The following is a 20782-nucleotide window of genomic DNA, read 5'->3' on the forward strand; positions in this document are numbered from 1 at the left end:
CGCTCTGAAACCTTTCTGTACTCGATCGGACGCTGCGTTCCTACGTCTGGTCGGTTTCTACCAGCGTCCGGTCCTTGCGTCCGGTCCAGCGTCCGGTCGCCTCTGCGAGCTCGTTTCTTCACGATCTTGCGTACGGCTTGGTTTCTATCTTCATGCTTGGATTTTGCTAGATATCTTGGATCTTTTCTTGTGCTCCTAAAGTCTTGCTTAAGGTGTTGATCATCGGATCATCACGTCGCCTTCGTCCAAGTCACGTCTTGCACCCTGTTGGACTACAAAACAAACACTCGCAAATTCATTAGTCTAATTTAGTTGTGTTGGTCATCAAACACTGAAAGCTCTAGTTTGATTTTGGTGAATTGATGAAACCCTAAGTGCTAACCTAGTTTATCAAGTGATCATGAGATAGGTAGCACACCTCAAGTGGAGAAGCTAATAAAGATCGTAACATGACAATGGTGATGGCATGGCGATGATCAAGGGCTTAAACTTGAAAAGAAGAAAGAGAAAAACAAAAAGCTCAAGGCAAAGGTATAATTCATAGGAGCTATTTTGTTTTGGTGATCAAGACACTTAAAGAGTGTGATCACATTTAGGTTTGATAGTTGTACTATTAAGAGGAGTGAAACTCGTATCGGAATGCGGTTATCAAAGTGCCACTAGATGCTCTAACTCATTGCATGTGCATTTAGGATCTAGTGGAATGCTAACACCCTTGATAATATTTGTGAAAATATGCTAACACATGTGCACAAAGTGATACACTTGGTGGTTGGCACATTGGAGCAAGGGTGAAGAAGTTAGAAGTGAAAACAGAGGAGATGCCAGCGTCGGTCAAGTGACCGGACGCTGGATCCAAAAGCACCGGACGCAGACGGCCTGCGTCCGGTCGCGTTGACTGGTGGTACAGAGGCCAGGGTTTACCACCGGACGCTGGGCTGTGTCCGGTCGAGGTGGACCGGACACGTTCGGTCGAGGAAAACCGGTTTTTGACCCTTACTGTACTCGACCGGATGCTGAGGCTCCAGCGTCCGGTCAGTTTTGCCGGAGCATCCGGTCAGCTTCATAGCCGTTGAAAACTGACGAACAACGTTTGAAGCTGGTGACACGTGGCATCCATTAGTGGACTGGACGCTAAGTCCAGGGTCCGGTCAGTTGGACCGGAGCGTCTGGTCAGAGCGCAGTGTGCCCAGTGAAGGGGTACAACGGCTCTATTTCATGGGGGCTTCTATTTAAGCCCCATGGCCGGCTGTGGCTCACATCTTTGGCTATTTTCATTGACATAGCAACCTTGTGAGCATAGCCAAAGTCCTCCCACTCATCTCCATCATTGATTCATCATCATAGTGAAATTGGGAGTGATCCAAGTGCATTGCTTGAGTGTTTGCATCTAGAGGCACTTGGTGTTCATGTTTCGCTGCGGATTTCGCTTATTACTCTTGGTGGTTGTTGCCACCTAGATGGCTTGGAGCAGCGAGGATCGTTGAGCGGAGGGTGGTGATTGTCTCTGGCTCCGATCGTGGTGATTGTGAGGGGTTCTTGACCTTTCCCCGGTGGAGCGCCAAAAGGTACTCTAGTGAATTGCTCGTGACTTGTGTGATCCTCATCTTGTGTTGGTTGTGCGGCACCCTATTGAGGGTTTGGCGTGTGAAGCCAATTAGCGCGTGAACCTCCAAGTGAGTGAATCGCCACAACGAGGAGTAGCTTGCCGGCAAGCAAGTGAACCTCGATAAAAATCATTGTGTTCATCCTTTGATTCTGAGGTGATTGGTCTTTATTGTTATTCATCCTTGTGATTGATTGGTTCACTCCTCTACACGGCAGTATAACTATCTTGATCACTCTCTTTACATTATCGCAAACTAGTTGAGAAGCTCTTTAGTGTAACTAATTGTGAGAGCTTGCTTGCTTGGTTGGTGTGGCTCTTTAATTAGCCTTTGAGAGCACACTAACATAGGGTAGTGTCATACCTCTTGTGTGAATCGACACTATCTAAAGTAGAATTGTGGTAGGTGGCTTGCATTTTGAGTAGGCTAGCGCAACACTTGCTTCGCCTTATAATTGTCTAACTATTTTGTTAAGTGTTGTTGTAGAAATTTTTATTAGGCTATTCACCCCCCCCTTTAGCCATTAGGACCTTTGAAACACCAAAATCCAAAGTAAATGGGCCTAGGGTCCATTTTCCTTACAATCTCCCCCTTTTTGGTGATTGATGACAACACGACCAAAGCAAGCAAATAATAAAATTTTGAAAATTTAAAAACTACCTACTTGCTAGGATGCAATGCAAAGGGCAAGGTTATATGATGCTAGAAGATACTATTTAGATACCAATTAAAGACCATCTTGCCCTTACAAATGTCCCCATATGATATTATGGATTAAGGCCTAGCTTTCTAAAAAAATTCTCCCATTACTTAGACTAATCCATAATTCACTTTCCTCCCTTTCTCGGACCATTACCACCTGTATACATCAACTTGATGCTTGCCTTTGGTCCTTCAAATTCTCCCCCTTTGGCATCAAACACCGAAAAGGAAGACATTAGTAGCACAAGGGAGGGTCAAATTTCGTGGTCCTTTGTATAAAGAGTGAAATGGATCACAAAATTTGACTCTCACATTATATAGACTAAGCTCCCGCTAAATATATGCATACATATGGTAGAAAGCAAGGCATATGCATAATTAGCAATTTATTTTACAAGAGAGTTTAATCTATATAATGCATGGAGAAAACATATAAATATGAAATGAACTCAACATGATGATGCCAATTGAAGAGTGATGCTTAACTCCGGGGACTCCAATTTCCTTACAATGAGACTACTACACATGGTAGTTTTTTTTTAAAAATGATACTCTTTGAGCAAGAGTTAGTCTCAAAGTATCCAAGTTGTAGATTGAGCTCTCCCTAAATTTGTGCACACAAGTGTTGAATACTTGTAAAATTTGTGCACATTGATTTAAGTATCAAAATACCACTTGAAAGATGATATTTGGGAAAGATTATCTACAGTTTTAGACTTTGGCACATATTAGATAATTAATTGTAAAACAAGCTATGTGCCTTGCTCCTAAATAATTTTAAACCATGTAGGTTTGCTCCAAGGGTTGATAATGAAACCAAGCAAGCCTACCATATGATATACCTATTGAATGCACGACAAAATATTTAAGCATGTAAATGCAAACATTAGGCATGAAAGATAACTAGATGCTTTAAGAGTATGTCAATTGAAAAACAGTGCCAATTGAAATGAACACTAATTGAAAGTAATGATATTTAGTTATCTAACATGGGAAGGGGAATTTGGGTCCAGAGTATTCACTAACCCACCTGGCAATGATTTTGTCCATCATGATGCACCCCATGAAATGCACCCATACTTTGCCAAGTCTCCAAATTCCCCGATATCCGACGAACTTCTCACTTCCCTTTCAGGATCCAAACCTTCTTGGTGCTCTTCATGTTTGAAATGATTTCCTTTGGCACTCAAAAGCGTTTGACCCCATTGTTGGCTTGCTTGTTACCTTGATGGCCACCACCTTGTCATTTTTCTTCTTTTTCAAGAGATAAGGTGTGGAGGCCTTCTTGTCCACCTTGTTGGTGTAGGTGTCGAAGAGCTTGCTTGTTTGCTTTTTCTCCTTCTTCTTTGCTCCTCCCCCATTCTTCACCTTGCACTCATAGGACTTGTGACCTTCCTTGTGGCATACGTAACAAACCACGGTTTGTCCTTCATCAAGCTTCTTCACTCCCTTGACGGTGTTATCTTGATGAAGTTGGGTTTGCTTCGCCTTGCCTTTCACTTGAGTCAAGTCCTTGGTGAGGCGAGCTACTTCTTGCTTGAGTTGCTCATTTTCCTTTGCAACCTCTTGTGTGCATGTATCTACAACAACTTTCTCAACACAAACTTGGTTGCACAAAGGTGAGTCTAAACATAAATCATTGCAAGAAGTAGAGACATCCTTTTTAATGATAGAACTTTTCTTTTTAGATGCCTTGGTGGGGGTATTTTTGACAGCTCTAAGATTAGCAACTTTATTAGTTAGCTTATCACAATGTTTGCACATGATTTCCAATTTACCAAGCAAACTTTGATAATCATTTTGTGAGCTAGCTAACTTTTCTTTTAATTTTTCATTTTTCTTTAAAAGTTGCTCATCATTGATTGTGCATGCATTTATTGTTGCACTAGCCTCAAGTTGCTCAATTTTAGTAGATAGTTCAACATTGAGATTTGCAAAGTTTTTCATATTGTTCAAGCAAATTTTTGTATGCTTCTTGTGAACTACCTAGCTCTTCTTTTAAATTTTTGAGCTTCTTTTGTTGACTAGTGCAAACTTTAGCATATTTAAGATTTTGTTGCACAATTGTATTATAAGAAGGCAAATCATCATCACTGTCGCTCTCACTAGAGGATGAGCTTTCATTACCTCGTGCCATAAGGCACACACGAGAAGAGCTTGATGATGAGTGCTTACGCCCTTGCCTCTTGTGATAATCTTCTTCACTTGAAGAATCATCCTATGACCTTATTGATGTGAGGGCTTTGTTCTTGCACGCCTTCTTCTTTGCCTTGGGTGTAGACTTGTTTTGACAAACTTCCACAATGTGCCCCAACTCGTCGCATCCATAGCATCCTCTCTTTCTTTGCTCGTTTCTTTGATTAGTGAAAATGAGGTCTTGAATTTGGATGGGCACACCCTTGACATTGAGCCTTACGATTATCTTCTCCACCTTTTGATAAGTTTGATTGATTCTTCATCAAGGTCAGAGGTGGACGAGGAAGATTGATCATCATCACTTGATTCTTGTTCATCATCATCATCATCATCCTCATCTTCTTCTTCTTCACTTGAGGAGCTTGAGCTTGAGCTTGACTCAACTTTCTTGCCCTTCATCTTTTTCTTCTCGCTACAAGTGAGAGCTTTGCCTTTGCTTGATGAAGATGCTTCTCCTTGACCCATCTTACGTGACATTTCAAATGCCACTAGCTTGCCAATGACAATGCCCGAGGTCATGGTGCTCAAGTTCTCTATGTTGTGAAGGATGGTGATGATGCTTGCATATTTTTTTTGGTAGAACGGAGATGATCTTCCTCACGATGTCCGCATCATCTAGCTTTAATAATCCTATTGAATGGAGCTCATTGATAATTAGATTCAATCGAGAATACATATCATGAACAAGCTCATCATCATTCATAGCAAAGGAATCATAATTTTGCTTAGCTAGACAATGTTTTTGCTCACGGACATTACTTGTGCCATCATGGAGCTCTTGGAGTTTTAACCAAATTTCATGTGCCGTATTTAAGGTGAACACTTGGTTAAACACATCCATGCTAAATGATTCAAACAAGCAATTCTTAGCTCTAGCATTAAATGCATTTCTTTTTCGTCACTCTTTGTGGGCTTTTCGGGATTCTTAATAGGTTTCATCCCGTTACGAGTGAATCTCCATACACCTAAATCAACCGCCTCAAGGTGGCAAGCCATTCTAGCCTTATAGTAGAGGAAGTTAGTGCCATCAAATTGTGGAGGCCTAGCGGTATCCATCCCAACCACTCTACAATAGCGTCGGCTCAACAGCGGTTAAGCCAAAAGTCCAAATATGAGCCAACCGACTCTGATACCAATTGAACGGACCGTGACGCCTAAGAGGGGGGTGAATTAGGCAACTTAAAATTCTAACTCAAAACTATGGCCTCTTTCTTTAACCCTAGCAAAACCTATGCAATAGATAAACTATCTAGATGTGCAACTATGGTTTTGCTAGTGTGTTGCTATCTCTACCGCAAACATAGTAAAGTAAATAATGTAAATGCAGAAGCTAAAGAGCAAGGTAGAGATATGCAAACTCCCATCGACGACTCTGGTATTTTTACCGAGGTATCGAGAAGTGCTTTGGCTAGATCAATGATGGAGATGAGTGGGAGTGCTTTGGCTAAGCTCACAAGGTTGCTATGTCAATGAAAATGTGCAAGAGTTTGAGCTTCAGCCGGCCATGGGGCTATAAATAGAGCCCCCATCAAATAGAGCCGTTATACCCCTTCACTGGGCAAAACGCGCTCTGACCGGACGCTCTGGTCAGACTGACCGGACCCTGGACTCAGCGTCCGGTCCACCGATGGACGCCACGCGTCACTAGCTTCAAACGCTGTTCATCAGATTTCAACGGCTACAAAGCTGACCGGACGCTCCGGCAAAACTGACCGGACGCTGAAGCCCCAGCGTCTGGTCGTTTCCAGTAAGCTCCCCGAGGCGTATTTTTTCGACCGGACGCGTCCGGTCCACCTTGACCGGACATAGTCCAGCGTCCGATGGTTAACTCTAGGCATTGTGCCGTCTTATTAGTTCGACCGGACGCATGCAGCCAGCGTCCGGTGCTTTCAGACCCAGCGTCCGGTCAGTTGACCAACGCCAGCGTCTTCGTGACCAACTCTATTTCAACTCTAACTTCTTCACCCTTGCTCAAATGTGCCAACCATCAAGTGTATCACCTTGTGCACATGTGTTAGCATATTTTCACAAATGTTTTCAAGGGGTGTTAGCACTCCACTAGATCCTGAATGCATATGCAATGAGTTAGAGCGTCTAGTGGCACTTTGATAACCGCATTTCGATACGAGTTACACTCCTCTTAATAGTATGGCTATCTATCCTAAATGTGATCACACTCACTAAGTGTCTTGATCACTAAAACAAAATGCCTCCTATATTTTATACCTTTGCCTTGAGCCTTTTGTTTCTCTTTCTTCTTTTCCAAGTTTAAGCATTTGACCATCACCATGCCATCACCATTGTCATGATCTTCACCATTGCTTCATCACTTGGAGTAATGCTACCTATCTCATAATCATCTTGATAAACTAGGTTAGCACTTAGGGTTTCATCAATTAACCAAAACCAAACTAGAGCTTTCACCTGGGCTCTGCGGCCTCCCGCGCCGCCACGGTGGAGGAGCTGGCGAGCACCGCGCCCGCGCTGCCGAAGCCCTCCATGGCCGCGGCCGTCTCCACAGTGGCGGCGCTGCTCGACTCTGTCTCCGCCGCAGCGCAGCGCTGCTCCCGCTGACGGCGTCGTTGTGGACCTGCTTGAGGAGGAAGGGAGCTGGCGCTCGCTAAGCAGGAGCTGGCATGCGATGCCCACGGAAAGCTGCACGTACGCCACCGACAGCTCGCAGCACGTACCCCATCGGTTGGAGACTGCTCCGGCTTCGTCGGCCACCCATCAGGGGATGCGGGGCCGATGCCGAGGCAGAGGGAGGTGGGCGTTGACGTCGCGGATGCAGCAGTGGCCACAGTTGTGGGCGTCGGGGTGGTGCGGGTGGCGGCGGGGACCTTCAGGATGGGCACCGACAGCTACGGATCTAGGGCGGGTCAGGGGTGAGGGAGGAGGGCCATCGGGGCCTGGGCTCGCACCGTCACGCCACCGTCGAGGGCGCTGCCGCCTCGAGAGAGATTGAGGGGTGCGCGATGCTGTGGGGCAGAGCCACAGAGAGGGGAGGGGAGCGGGAGAGGAGTCGTCGAGTCGCATTGGGGAGGGCACCGGATGTGAAAAACAAAATTTTCTCTCTCCTCAACCTGCTGCAACCGATCCGCGCTGTCCTGTGGCCTAATTTCACCGAACCAAAGTGTCTTCTGGCAAACTGCTCAAAACGGGGTGTCCACCAGCAAACGACCATCACTTTGGATGTCCGCCAGACAATTGTCCCTTTAAAAAAACACAATTATTAAATCAATGAGTTTTCCAAATGGCTAAGAAAAGTTGAGGTCATATTTGTTGGTTTTCTCCAACGATTTCCAAAATCTTCTCCTAAAATGTAGAAGACAATTTTACATTAGGAATACCGGACTATTTTAAATCAGCTAGTAGCTTTAATTTTTTTCTCTTTTATATTTGCATTAGGAAGAATATCCTACTCTTTATTCTTTCCCACGTTCTTACATTCAGGCGTGTATATATTTTCGTGCAATTGGGTCAATTTCTCGAGTGCAAAAGATTGAGAGTTGAGATAGAGTTGTTCGCGAGTAGTTTTTTCAATTTTGCTAAAAAGCAAAAATTGGGGGTGGGTTTTCGAAACTCTTGAAGATGCTCATACACCTAATCAAAAGGAAGTCTTAGACATTTTTATTTTTTTTCTAGAAACAAAATAAAAAATGTAGCAGTATTTCTGCTGATGCCACCTAAACTGGAACGAAGGATAGTATATTATAAAAATCATTATTATTATTTTATAATTTACAAGTATGTGTGTATATAAATCTACACTTACAATCGAATTATTTGCAAACTACATAATACAAAAGTTATTGATATCTTAGGTTTTTAAGGTATGACCAAATTGTGTCATGAATAATATGCTTTTGTGACCGGATGGGGTATTTTAGACATAAAGTAAACTTTTGTTTTCCTATAGTAGTCAATCTTGAAATAACAAAATGCACCGACCATGGCATTACAATTTACAAGTTGATATATTGTGAAGTATAAATAATAAATAAATGATCAAAATATCTTTCATATAAGTAATTTTTATTGAGGATAGCGTCCTAATTTAAGATCTTAGCATTATCTAAACTAGTTAGTACCCTGCAGTAAACATAGAGCTAAAATTGAGATAGTGAAAACCTTCCATAAGATTATAACAAGGTCTTGTGTACTATGTCTGCCATCAAGTGCTTCATAGCGCAGCCCTCATCAATATTTTCTGGGGTTACAAAATTTCTTTTGCAATGATGTTAGACTAGGAGAATTAAATGTTTTGATAACATGTTTGTGAAATGCTGATTTGGAGCTACTGTATTGTTTGTTTGTTGCTAATGCTAATGTAACTAGGCAACGGTGCTACTAGTAGCACCCTTAACATGTTGGATTAAGGTACTCAGATTGGTATGCACTTGCAACTCATCAGTTAAGACTAATGTCAAATGCAAATACAGCTCAAATTCAAAGAGATTGCCCAGCCGGAGAGCAGCAGATCAACCCCTTTGCTTTTTTTTTCATCCACTCAGAAACAAAGCAACATGAGCCATGACCTTCAAATCTAGGGGCTGGAGCAATGAAGCTACAACCACCATGGTCAGGGGCAGGGATACAGATACAATTAGAGCCTGTTTAGATTCAAAAATTTTGCACAGTACTCGTCACATCGAATCTTACGGTACATGTATGGAGTACTAAAAGTTTGACGAAAAAAAAAACTAATTACACAGTTGGATGAGAAATCGCGAAACAAAACTTTTAAACATAATTAGTCTATAATTAGACACTAATTACTAAATACAAACAAAAATGCTACAGTAGCCAAAATCTAAAAAAATTTGGATCTAAACGGGGCCTTAGCCAACTAGCCATGAATGTAATATAGAAATCCAGAAAAGAATCTAAGCATTGAGCACGTGTTTGATAGAGATGGAAGCAGACAGAACTGCATCGTAGAATAGTTCATTCATGTAGCAAAATTTTTAGCTAGCAATGCTTCTGATTTCATTCAGAGAATGGATAGTCACTGACTGCAAGGTACTGAAATCAACACGCCACACATTCACTACACTACACTAGTGATGCTACGACTAGAATCCATCCGATCCCCTTTCCCTCTCGCATGGCTTGAAACAAGTGACATTTCTAGCAAGACACATCTGCCAGCCATTTACAGAAATGGACAAGAACAGCTTGCCTCGCACATCTACATGTCATCATCTAACCCGTTCTGCTCATCCTCATCTTCCTGGTCGCCGGTGGCATCCTCATCCTCGTCAAGAGCCTTGCGCCTGATGCGCTTCTTTGCTGGCTGATCCACCTCCTGCTCCTCATCCTTGTCATCTGCCTTAGCTTTCTCCTTGGCAACATTGGTCTCCTGCATCACAAGTCGAACACCGAATCAGGAAAATACAGTTCAGATAGCAGTAGCAGGCTGAAACACATGACCATGTCCAGCGAGGGAGGGAAAGGCAGAGAAGAGAAGAGAAGATGGACTTACACCACTTCCCTCGCCATTCTCGGCTTGAGCCTTGAGCTCCGCGGCCTTTTCAATGTAAGGCTTCTTCTCCTGATCCAGAAAAATGAACAACAGAGCATGAATGATGAGCAAGAGTTGGAACACCAAAGACACTCTATCAAGGAATTCAGGTTCAGAACAGAGAAGAGAAACAGAGTAGGACTGACCTCGTCTGTCATGGACTTCCACTTCTCCCCTCCTTCCTTTGCAGCCTTCAATCAACAGGTAGATAGGTTGATTGATTCATTCATTCATTCAATAAGATTTGCAGAGCAACAACTGAAAGAAGAAATTGGGTGGGATGAAGGAAAAAAATGGAATGCAGGGCATAGAGAAAAGCACATACGGTGGCGACACTCTTGTTGTCAGGATGGGCGGCCTTGAACTCCTTCCTGAAGTCGTTCCTGAAATAAATCGACATGGAATTGTCATCCACAGGTACTCTAACTGTAGCAAGAGGGAGGAAGAAAGACGTGCGTGCGTCGCAATCGCATTGCATACATGAAGAGGAAGAAGGCGGTGGGCGAGCGCTTGCGCTTGGCATCCTTGTTGCCGCCGCCTCCCTTGGCAGAGGACTTCTTGCGGTCGGCGGCCTTGGCGACCTCGACGGTCTTCTCAACGACCTGCGCCTCGAGCGTCATCCTGATCTTGTTGTCGAGGCTGCAGCTGTGCATGTCGATGAGGACGACGGGGACATCCTTGTTGCAGGCCTCGCTGCATGGGTTGGGACGGGAAGGGAAGGGATTCGTTCTCGTCAGAATCAGGTAGCGACTAGCGAGCGAGCAGGGTGAGGAAGAAATGGAGAAGGTGAAGTTACCATCTGGTGAAGGCGCTACCGTCCCTGGAGCGCTTGAGGACGGTGGCCTCGACGCGCTTCCTGCTGCGCGCGGCGTTGCCGCTAGACTTGCCTCCCGCCATGGATGGATGCTCAGCTTGCTTGGGGATTTGGTGGCTTGGGCGGCGATAGCGATTGCTGTGCAGGCAGGGAGAGGAGATCGGAGTAATAAAGGCAGAGGCGGAGGCGGCAAAGGATTCGGCGGGCGGGGCGTGCAGGCGCGCGCTCGCGCGGGGCAGCCCAAATCACAGTGAATTGCACGCGGCGGCGGCGGCGGGCGGGGGGAAATGCCCCAAAGCAAAGCAAATTGCCAATCCAAAATGGGAATTGGGAATCCACAGCACTTGGCGGCCAATCAAAAGCGGGAAGCCCAGATCGGACGGTCCAGATGAGAGAGGCTTCTTCATCTTGGCGCCAACCAAAGTTGCCGTCCCGCTCTTTTTTAGTTGCTCTCCCTCTCCCCCCTCGCCCAGATCCAAATCAAACATGTCTCCCGCTCATTAATTAAAAAAAAAATGTCTCCCGCGCCCGCTGCTGCTCTGCCTTGCCAGGTCCAGTGTCGATAGACACGACACGACGACCTGTCCTGTGCTTGCTTATTCGTACTGCTTGGCACAATCCAATTCAACACGCTGCCTTTTTTTAAACCAGGCCTTGTTTAGATACCACCCAAATTCCAAGTTTTTTCACTCTCTCTCCATCACATCAATTTTTAGCCGCTTGCATGGAGTATTAAATGTAGGTAAAAAAAATAACTAATTACACAGTTTAGTTGGAAATCACGAGATGAATCTTTTGAGCCTAGTTGGTCCACGATTGGACAATATTTGTCAAATAAGACGAAAGTGGTACTATTCATCGGGTTGAAATTTTTTCGCAATCTAAACGAGGCCCCAGTAGGATAATGAAAAAACGGCTCATTTTTTCTTGCACTTACTTATAATCCACCAACGCTACAATTGTGTGTATCTACACCTCTAGAGTTAATTATTGTTAAGATATCCCGACCTATATATAAACTAATAATGATAAAAATTCCGCATTGTGTTTTTAAATGTTCGTCTCACCTCTTATATGTTATAAACGATAGGCAATATAAACGACGAAGAACAGTTGATCAAGCACAGAGGACACGAAATTTTAACGTGGAAAACCCTCTCAGGTGGAAGGGAAAAAATCATGGGCACCAGCCAACAAATCTTCACTATATCGGATAAGGTTACAAACATCGGGGATTTACAATTTTTCTTATCCCAAGACGACGGCTTACATGAAGTATATATAGATGGGAAAAACCCCACATCCTTGTCTATTAGCAATACGGAACTAATAGATGGTGTAATCCCTCTTAACGCTAATGGGCCGCTTCGCTTCGACACAAGCTTGAATTTAGATCATAGCTCAACAAACTCCACTTTGAGACAAATTCTTTCTTATAGCATAAAATGAACCTTCACCCTTAAACAACAAAGAAATACTTCTGGTGCCAAATAGTCTTTTGGGATAAACAGTTATACCAACTAAGTTTGAGCAGCAACAGGAACTGGCTTTGTCAACATATCAGCAGGATTATCATGTGTGCTTATCTTATATACCTTTAGCTTATCTTGTGCGACCACATCGCGAACATAATGGTATTTGACATCAATGTGCTTCGTTCTCTAATGGAACATCTGATCTTTAGTGAGACATATAGCACTTTAACTGTCACGAAATAAATTAATACAAGAATCATCTCTATAAAGCTCAGCAAACAAACCTTTCAACCAAACTGATTCTTTACACGCTTCAGCAATAGCCATCTATTCTGCTTCAGTGGTAGACAGGGCAACAACGGGCTGCAATGTTGCCCTCCAACTCACAGCACAACTACCAATAGTGAACACATAATCTGTGAGAGATCTCCTCTTATCCAAATCAGTAGCAAAATCTGAATTCATATAGCCAGTGAGTCTCTTATCAATCCTGCCAAACTTCAAACAAACATTGGTTGTGCCACGAAAGTACCTAAAAATCCACTGAACAGCCTTTCAATGTTCTTTATCAGGATTAACCATGTATCTACTAACCAAACTCATATCATATGATAAATCAGGACGAGAGCAAACCATGGCATACATCAAAGAACCAACAACACTAAAATATGAAACTCTTGACATGTACTCAAAATCCTCATCCGTACTAGCACATTGTAAAGCTAATAATTTGAAATGAGGAACAATAGGAGTACTAACAAATTTTGCATCATGCACGCTGAAACGATGAAGAACTTTCTTAATGTAACTTTCCTGACTAAGAAATAATAAACCAGAATTTCTGTCTCTTTTAATTTCTATACCTAGAATCTTCTTATCAGCACCAAGATCCTTCATCTCAAACGCACTACTCAACAGTTTCTTCAACGTAGTGATTTCTTTCTTGCTCTTGGCAGCAATCAACATATCATCAATATATAACAACAAATATATAGATAATCCATCAACAAATTTAATGTACACACAACTATCAAATTCAGACCTCTAAAAACCATGTGACATCATAAAAGAATCAAACATTTTATACCATTGACGAGGAGACTGTTTCAAACCATATAAGGACCTCTTTAATTTGCAAACATGATCCTCCTTACCAGGTACTATGAACCCTTCTGGCTGGTCCATGTATATCTCCTCCTCGAGCTCTCCATGTAGAAACGCGGTCTTTATATCTAACTGCTCAAGCTCAAGATCTTGCATAGCAACAATACCGAAAAATATACGAATTGAACTATGCTTTACAACTGGAGATAACACATCATTATAATCAACGCCATGAATCTGACTGAAACCTTTTGCTACTAACCTTGCCTTAAATCTTAGAGGCTCACTAGGAGACAAACCCTCCTTTCTTTTGAAGATCCACTTGCAACGAAGGGCCTTCTTGTGTTTAGGCAAGCGCACAACATCCCATGTGCCATTTTTTCTCAAGTGACTGCATCTCTTCTTGCATAGCGGAAATCCACTTCTTGCGGTCACCAAAAACAACAACTTCAGTGTACATAGCCGGCTCATGAATGTTCTCAACCTATTCAGCACAACTAAAGGTATAATGAACAATATCACATTCCTCAATTAAACGGGGACGAGGTCCACAACTCCTCTTTGTTCTGTGATCTGCAATAGACTGATTTTGAGGCTACAAAACAGGAGGTGAGTGCTGAACAATATCATGAACATTGTTATCAACAATTTTAGTTTCTTGATCATCTACGTGCTCCACCTGTACGCTAACATGTTCGTGCTCCTCATCAGAACCAACTGCTGAAACATCTGTGAACAAGCTATCATTAAACATAACAGATTCATTGAAAACAACGTTCCTGCTCATGAAAGTCTTTTTAGTTTTAGAATTCCATAACTTATATCCTTTAACTCCAGAACCATAACCAAGAAATAGACACTTAATGGCTCTAGGTTCTAGCTTTCCATTATCAACGTGAGCATAAGCAGTGCAACCAAAAACTCTCAACTATGAATAATCAGTAGGCATACCAGACCATACCTCAATGGGAGTTTTCTTATTAATTGGGATAGAAGGTGACTGGTTGATCAAGTAATAGGCGGTGTTAGCAGCCTCAGCCCAAAAACGCCTGTTCATACGAGCATTGGACCGCATGCAACGAGCCCTCGAGATCATGGTTCGGTTCATGCGCTCAGCCACACCATTCTACAGAGGAGTGTATGGGATGGTGTGGTGCCTGACAATGCCTTCTTCCCTACAGTAATCATTAAAAGCATCCGAACAGAATTCACCGTCATTATCAGTACGAAGCAATTTTACCTTCTTTTTAGTTTGCCTTTCTACCATAACTTTTCACTCTTTAAAAGTAGCAAAAGTATCATCTTTATTTTTCAGAAAATAAGGTCACACTTTTGTAAAGTAATCATCAATAATGGTAAGCATGTAATGAGCACCACCATAAGAGGGCTTACGAGACGGCCCCCACAAATCAGCATGTACATAATCAAGTGTACCTTTGGTGATATGAACAGATGCATTGAATTTTACCCTTTTGTGCTTACCAAAAACACAGTGCTCATAGAACTTCATCTTACCCACAGTGCAGTCATCTAGTAGGTCTCTCTTGATCAATTCTATCATACCATGTTCACTCATATGCCCAAGACGTATATGCCAGAGATTAGTTTTACTTGGTTCATCGTTAGAAACAGTAGCAACAGTGACGGAACCATGTAAAGTACTTCCTCTAAGAACATATAACTTTGCAAAATTCATATTACCTATCATATGAATGAGAGAGCCTTTTGATACCTTATACACTCCACCTAAACTGGAGTGTCTGTACCCCTCAGCATCAAGTGTGCTGAGGGAGATGAGATTTTTGGCCATCCCTGGTATATGTCTCACATCTTTAAGTGTGCATATCATGCCATCATGCATCTTGATCTGAATAGAGCCAATGCCCACGATCTCACGTGGGTTGTTATCTCCCATACGCATGACATCTCCACTCTGCACAGACTTGTAAGAACTGAACCAATCTCTGTTAGAGCATATATGAAATGAGCATGTAGAATCAAGTATCCATTCATCACAATCAGCAACACAACTAGCAAAAACAACCAGAACATCTTTTGAATCAGAATTATCAACAGCGGAGACAACATAGGCCTTACCATCACCATCGGATTTATTTTTTGGTTTATACGTACCATTTCTTTTCTCCTTATTCTGCAGCTTCCAACAATCCTCAATGGCATAAGTATCTTTCTTACAATACCTACAGAACGTATCCCTACCTCTGGACTTCGAACGGCCTTTACCATTCTTGCTCTTATCTTGATTATTGTTGTTGTTGTAGGTTTTCTGCTCGGGCCTGTCTCTAACCTACAACACTTCGCTCTTGGAGGACGACACATCAGACTGAACCATACCTTTCATCTTCTCCCTTGTCTGGAGGGCCTCATATACTTCCGCAAGGGTTAGTTCATCACGGCTTAATAGTATGGTATCTCAGAAATTTACAAACGAAGTAGGCAGTGAGCATAACAGTAGAAGAGCTAAATCTTCATCATCATATTTTACCTCCATCGACACTAGGTCGGCAACGATCTCCTTAAAGATCGATAAGTGGTTCATCAAAGAACCACCTTCTTGCAGCTTGCGCGTGAACAACTTCATCTTCACGTGCATCTTACTGGTTAGATCCTTGGACATGCAGATCGATTTCAGCTTTCTACGACAATTTTCTCCTGCAGCACTTCTTACAAAATATCATTATGTAGATGAAGTTGAATCAGAGACAGAGCCTTACGATCCTTCCGCTTCTCTTCAGCGGTCCATAACTTCTGCCCTTTTCCTCCGAAACCATCCAGTGCCTCATCAAGATCCAAAGATTGTGCTAGAATCATCCGCATCTTGACTTGCCATAGTGCAAATCTTGTCTTGTAATCCAGCAGCGGTAGATCAAACTTCATCGATGCCATCACGAAACCCTAAGGTCAAACCAAGCTCTGGTACCACTTGTTATAAACGATAGGCAATATAAACAATGAAGAACAGTAGATCAAGCATAGGGGACATGAGATTTTAACATGGAAAACCCTTCCAAGGTGGAAGTAAAAAAAACCACGGACACCAGCCAACAAATCTTCACTATATCGGGTGAGGTTATAAATGTCAGGGATTTACAATTTTTCTTATCCCAAGACGACAGCTTACATGAAGTATATATAGATGGAAAAACCCCCACACCCTCGTCTATTAGCAATATGGAACTAATAAATGGTGTAGTCCCTCTTAACGCTAATGGGTCGCTTCGCTTCGGTCCAAGCTTGAATTTGGATCATAGCTCAACATTATAAACACTTGAAATTCACCTTATACATAGAATGGATAAAAAAACAAAAATCTTACTAAGATAGGTGTAGTACATTGGACTAACAAAAAATTAGTTCCATAAAGTAAATTGAACAAAAAATGGTCAGTTTAGGAGGTTATCCAAGCGTAATGCCTTAATTCACGTGGTAATTTGAACTTTTCCTTTCTTGTATATTTGATTGTGTCTATCATACTTTGCACAATCAGTTTTTTTTGTTCCAAGCCGCATGCTCTTCTTTACGTGAGGCCTACTTGTTAAGCCTGGGCACATTACCCATTACCCATTACCCAAACCCGAAATACCGAACACTAATTCGGATATCAGCTTTGGAAACCCAAAATTATTTTGGGTAATTCAGGTTATATGCTTAGGTACCCGAACTACCCATATAACCCGAATTTTAAGTAAGGTCGTCGCATGAGACTATCTAGTTATCTATGTCATGTCTATCTATTCTGGTCTTCTAGAAATGTTATAAAAAAACTGTTGTTCGTTGCTTGAATATTTTTCGCTAAGAAATGCTGACAGAAAATTGTTTTTTATTGCTGTAAAGTGCAGATGTTTTTTTATAATTCCAGGTATAACTGGTATTACCCAAACCCGAACCTGAAATATCGGGCACCCGGAAATTTGGGTGATGCTGTTTTGGGACAATCATCGGGTAGCATTTTTTGAAGACCCGAATTTCTCAAAACCCGAATTACTCGACTCGAATTTTTCGAGTAACCCAAATGCCCAGGCTTACTACTAGTAGTAGTATAGGACCCTATCGAAAGGCCTTCCTTTGCACCATTGTTTTTCCCACCATTTGCAAAAGCACACATTGGATTTAGGGGTTTACTAGTGCCCGGACGTCCAAAGCAGATAAGTGTGTCTCGATGCCCCGCGTATGCCCTAGCTAGCCCGCCTACGCCGTATCGCTACTGCACGCGCACGTCCATCCCCCGTCTGCCTAGACCCATCCCACACGTGTACCCTGCTCCTGTTCGCCTAGCCCTGCCCCGCACGCGCACCCTAGCTATGCGTGCCATTCCTTCCCCATGACCCCCTCCTCTCTCTCCGTGCGGGTGGGACCTAGGAATTCAGATGAGGACGAGCATGCCCCGTTTGTAGGACACTATGCGTGTCGTGTGCCCCATTTGTCGGCCCTCGACTCGTCGCGCCCCTTTCCCCCAACGCCCGTGCCGTGCCCTCATGACTCTATGAACATACCTCTGAAACACAAAATACTTGAATGCAACATAAGTCTAAAGCAGATAAAATATTTGGAATATACGCTTACAACATATGTGTGAAACATATGCAACATCCAGATAAAACACTTGCAACATGAAAATACTTACAACAACATAAGAATGAAACAGTTAAAACATTTGGAACACACTCTTGCAACATATGTGGGAAACATAAGCAACATCCAAATTAAAACGCTTGCAATATATGTATGAAACACATAAAACAGTTTGAACAAACCCTTGCAACGTGTCTCTGAAACACTTGCAGCATATGCAACATCCCGATCTACTTGTGGAACATCCATATGAAACACTTACAACATACCTCTAAAACACTTGAAACATACGTTTGCAACATGCGCTTTCAGCGCAACATCTTCTTGCTACTTGGCAATGGGGGCTCATCGACGCGTGGAGTTCACTGGTAAAGAGCTCGTTGGTGGCGCGGAACTCGCTACTCCGGTGGAGAAGGCCACGACAGGTCTCCAGAGAAGGCTACGGTGAGTCTGCGCGCTAGAGAAGCCCGCAGCGAGTGGGAGGGAAAGTGCATCTATGTGGCAGAACCTCCCAAAATAGCACGCTTCCAGAGGTGCTCATCTTCCACTCGACACTAAGCACCCCCAAAGTATGCTACATCGGACAGTTTCATCGAGCACACCTGAAGGGACATCTCGAACAATCCACGTTTTTCATCTAGGGTCCAATAATGAGAATGAGTTTACAATACTTAGTCCAATTCATACAACAAGAGTTCTCAGAAATACATTATTACAATACCAAGTTCAGAGTGTGGAATTTAACAGTGGAATTAAAATAAACATCTAACGATAAGATACAAGGATCCGTCTGTGCCCACCAAAAGAATCCTCCACACAACAACCATTCCTCAAGCTGCACCTGCAACAGGCGTGAATAAACTCTAAGTACACAATGTACTCGTAAGATTTACCCGACTAGTGGGAATAATTTCTCGACTTCAAAGGATATGATAAGCTTTATGGTTTGCTGGGTTTTCTTTTTGCGAAAAGCATTACTAGTAGTGAATCCTTATGTATGTGTTTTATTAGTAGTCATGATTAGTTCATTACCTATCCATTCTATGTAAGCACCTGTTTCTACTTTCAAGCAAGAGTTGAGCAATCAAATCCATTTCACCATCTTTCATCTTCCAGTTATTACTATGGTGCTAGACCATAGCCAAGTCACACCATATCACATGATGATTCGTGAACCAATGTATCCTAGCTGGGTACCCTGAAACATACACCCCACTTTTACCCCAGGCACAAGCTACTATAAAAATTTCAGGGTTAAAGCTATCACGAATGTGACACAACAATTCCTATAAATATTATCATAATATTTAAGCACTCTCAAATGATTTAATAGCTCCTACTATCAACATGTATATATATATGAACTAAATGCACTAACAGATAGAGCACAATTTTAGAAACTTAACAAAATTTATTGCATAATTTTTTGATACATACATGATTTTATATGATTTGCCAAAGATCAGCTTAAAATTAAATCAGAAAACTATTTATAATTCCTTATAAAAAAAGAAAAATGAATTCTCCCGCACGGCCCACGCGAGGCGGCCCGCGGCGGGGGAATCCTGGGCGCGTTGGCTTATTAGCAAAAACACCCCTAGACTATGAACAAAATAATCCGCAATCCATGTTACTATTCCTAGAGGCAGCACCTATGCAAAAAGACCCTTGTGCTCTCTCCTCTTTACATTGGCATGGTCCCTGTACTCCCTCGCACACTCTGGCACGGCGAGTGGTGGCACTGGCGATAGCATTGGCCACCTAGGATCCATGCTAACCTAGCTAAGAGGCCAAATCTCACTAAGGGGTCAATGCGAGGCGATGGGCGGCGGTTGCATGAGCCGGGACGCCATAGAAGTACATCTCCACGACAGTAGGCACCCTACGGCAATGGCGATGACATTCAGGAAAGCCAAAGCAACAACAAGGCAGTAGGGGTAGTGGGTGAGTAATGATGACTCACCAGTGACCTAACTAAGGTGCTGGCTCGGCCAGAAACAACCCGAGCGAGGCTGGCCACGTGCGTGCTATGAGGTGAACGACAGACCACAAAGGCACGGCCACATCAGCGGCGAGGAGGCAACACTAGAGCTACGACTAGCGTGTGCACAACGAAGAGGGGTTCTAGGCAGGGCTAGTGGTGCGATCAATTGGACGCGAGATGGCGAGGTTGGAGCTAGCCACGATGAGGCAGGCTAGGCCTTAATGGTGTGGAGGTGAGAGCAAAGCTCCAAAATTGGATCTTGGTCTGGCCGTAGTCAAGGCGGGGTGGGAGCGGTCGGCTAGGCAGCTTGATGGTGGCATTAGAGACACCACGACATGACCCAAGATGACCTCTCCCTACCGCACTTAAAGTCATGGCTCAGTCGGCCATGGTGGGAGAGAGAGGGGAGGGGAGGGGAATACTAGAATTCAACATGACGTCGGCTTGGCAGGACGCGACCGACATGACTAGGGTGACACACGCTCTGGCGCCAAAGCCAAAACATGCATGTGTAGGCGGTGGGGTAGTGTGGCGTGAGTATGGCCGTAGCTCCATTAATGATGGAGCGTCGCGCATGGCTATAGAGAAGGAGAGGCAAGCCCACATGCGCAACGCGACGGGGGAGGATCATAGTAGCATAGCAGTGCAAGGCAGAGGCAGCACAGTAGCAACAACATAGAGCTAGGCAGGGGAGCAGCAGTAGTGGGGCACCGTGGTCAGCGGCTGACCGGCAGCAAGCACTGCAGCCAGAGCGGCCAAGGCACAACCGAGCCATGGCCAGGC

At 43.4% G+C, this 20782-nt stretch overlaps 1 protein-coding gene across 1 annotated transcript; it reads right to left on the reverse strand.

Moving 5' to 3' along the window:
• Positions 1-9469: 9469 nt before the first annotated feature.
• LOC136531906 (high mobility group B protein 7-like) lies at positions 9470-11085 on the reverse strand. Its single transcript, XM_066524568.1, has 6 exons — positions 10826-11085; positions 10510-10722; positions 10355-10412; positions 10176-10220; positions 9991-10059; positions 9470-9867 (listed from the first exon to the last, which is right to left on the reverse strand). Exons 1-6 carry the CDS (start codon positions 10924-10926, stop codon positions 9697-9699), a joined length of 657 nt encoding a protein of 218 aa, XP_066380665.1. The 5' UTR covers positions 10927-11085; the 3' UTR covers positions 9470-9696.
• Positions 11086-20782: the final 9697 nt, after the last annotated feature.

This window comes from Miscanthus floridulus, unplaced genomic scaffold (genome assembly GCF_019320115.1).
Source record: "Miscanthus floridulus cultivar M001 unplaced genomic scaffold, ASM1932011v1 fs_473_4_5, whole genome shotgun sequence".
Taxonomy (NCBI): Eukaryota; Viridiplantae; Streptophyta; class Magnoliopsida; order Poales; family Poaceae; genus Miscanthus; species Miscanthus floridulus.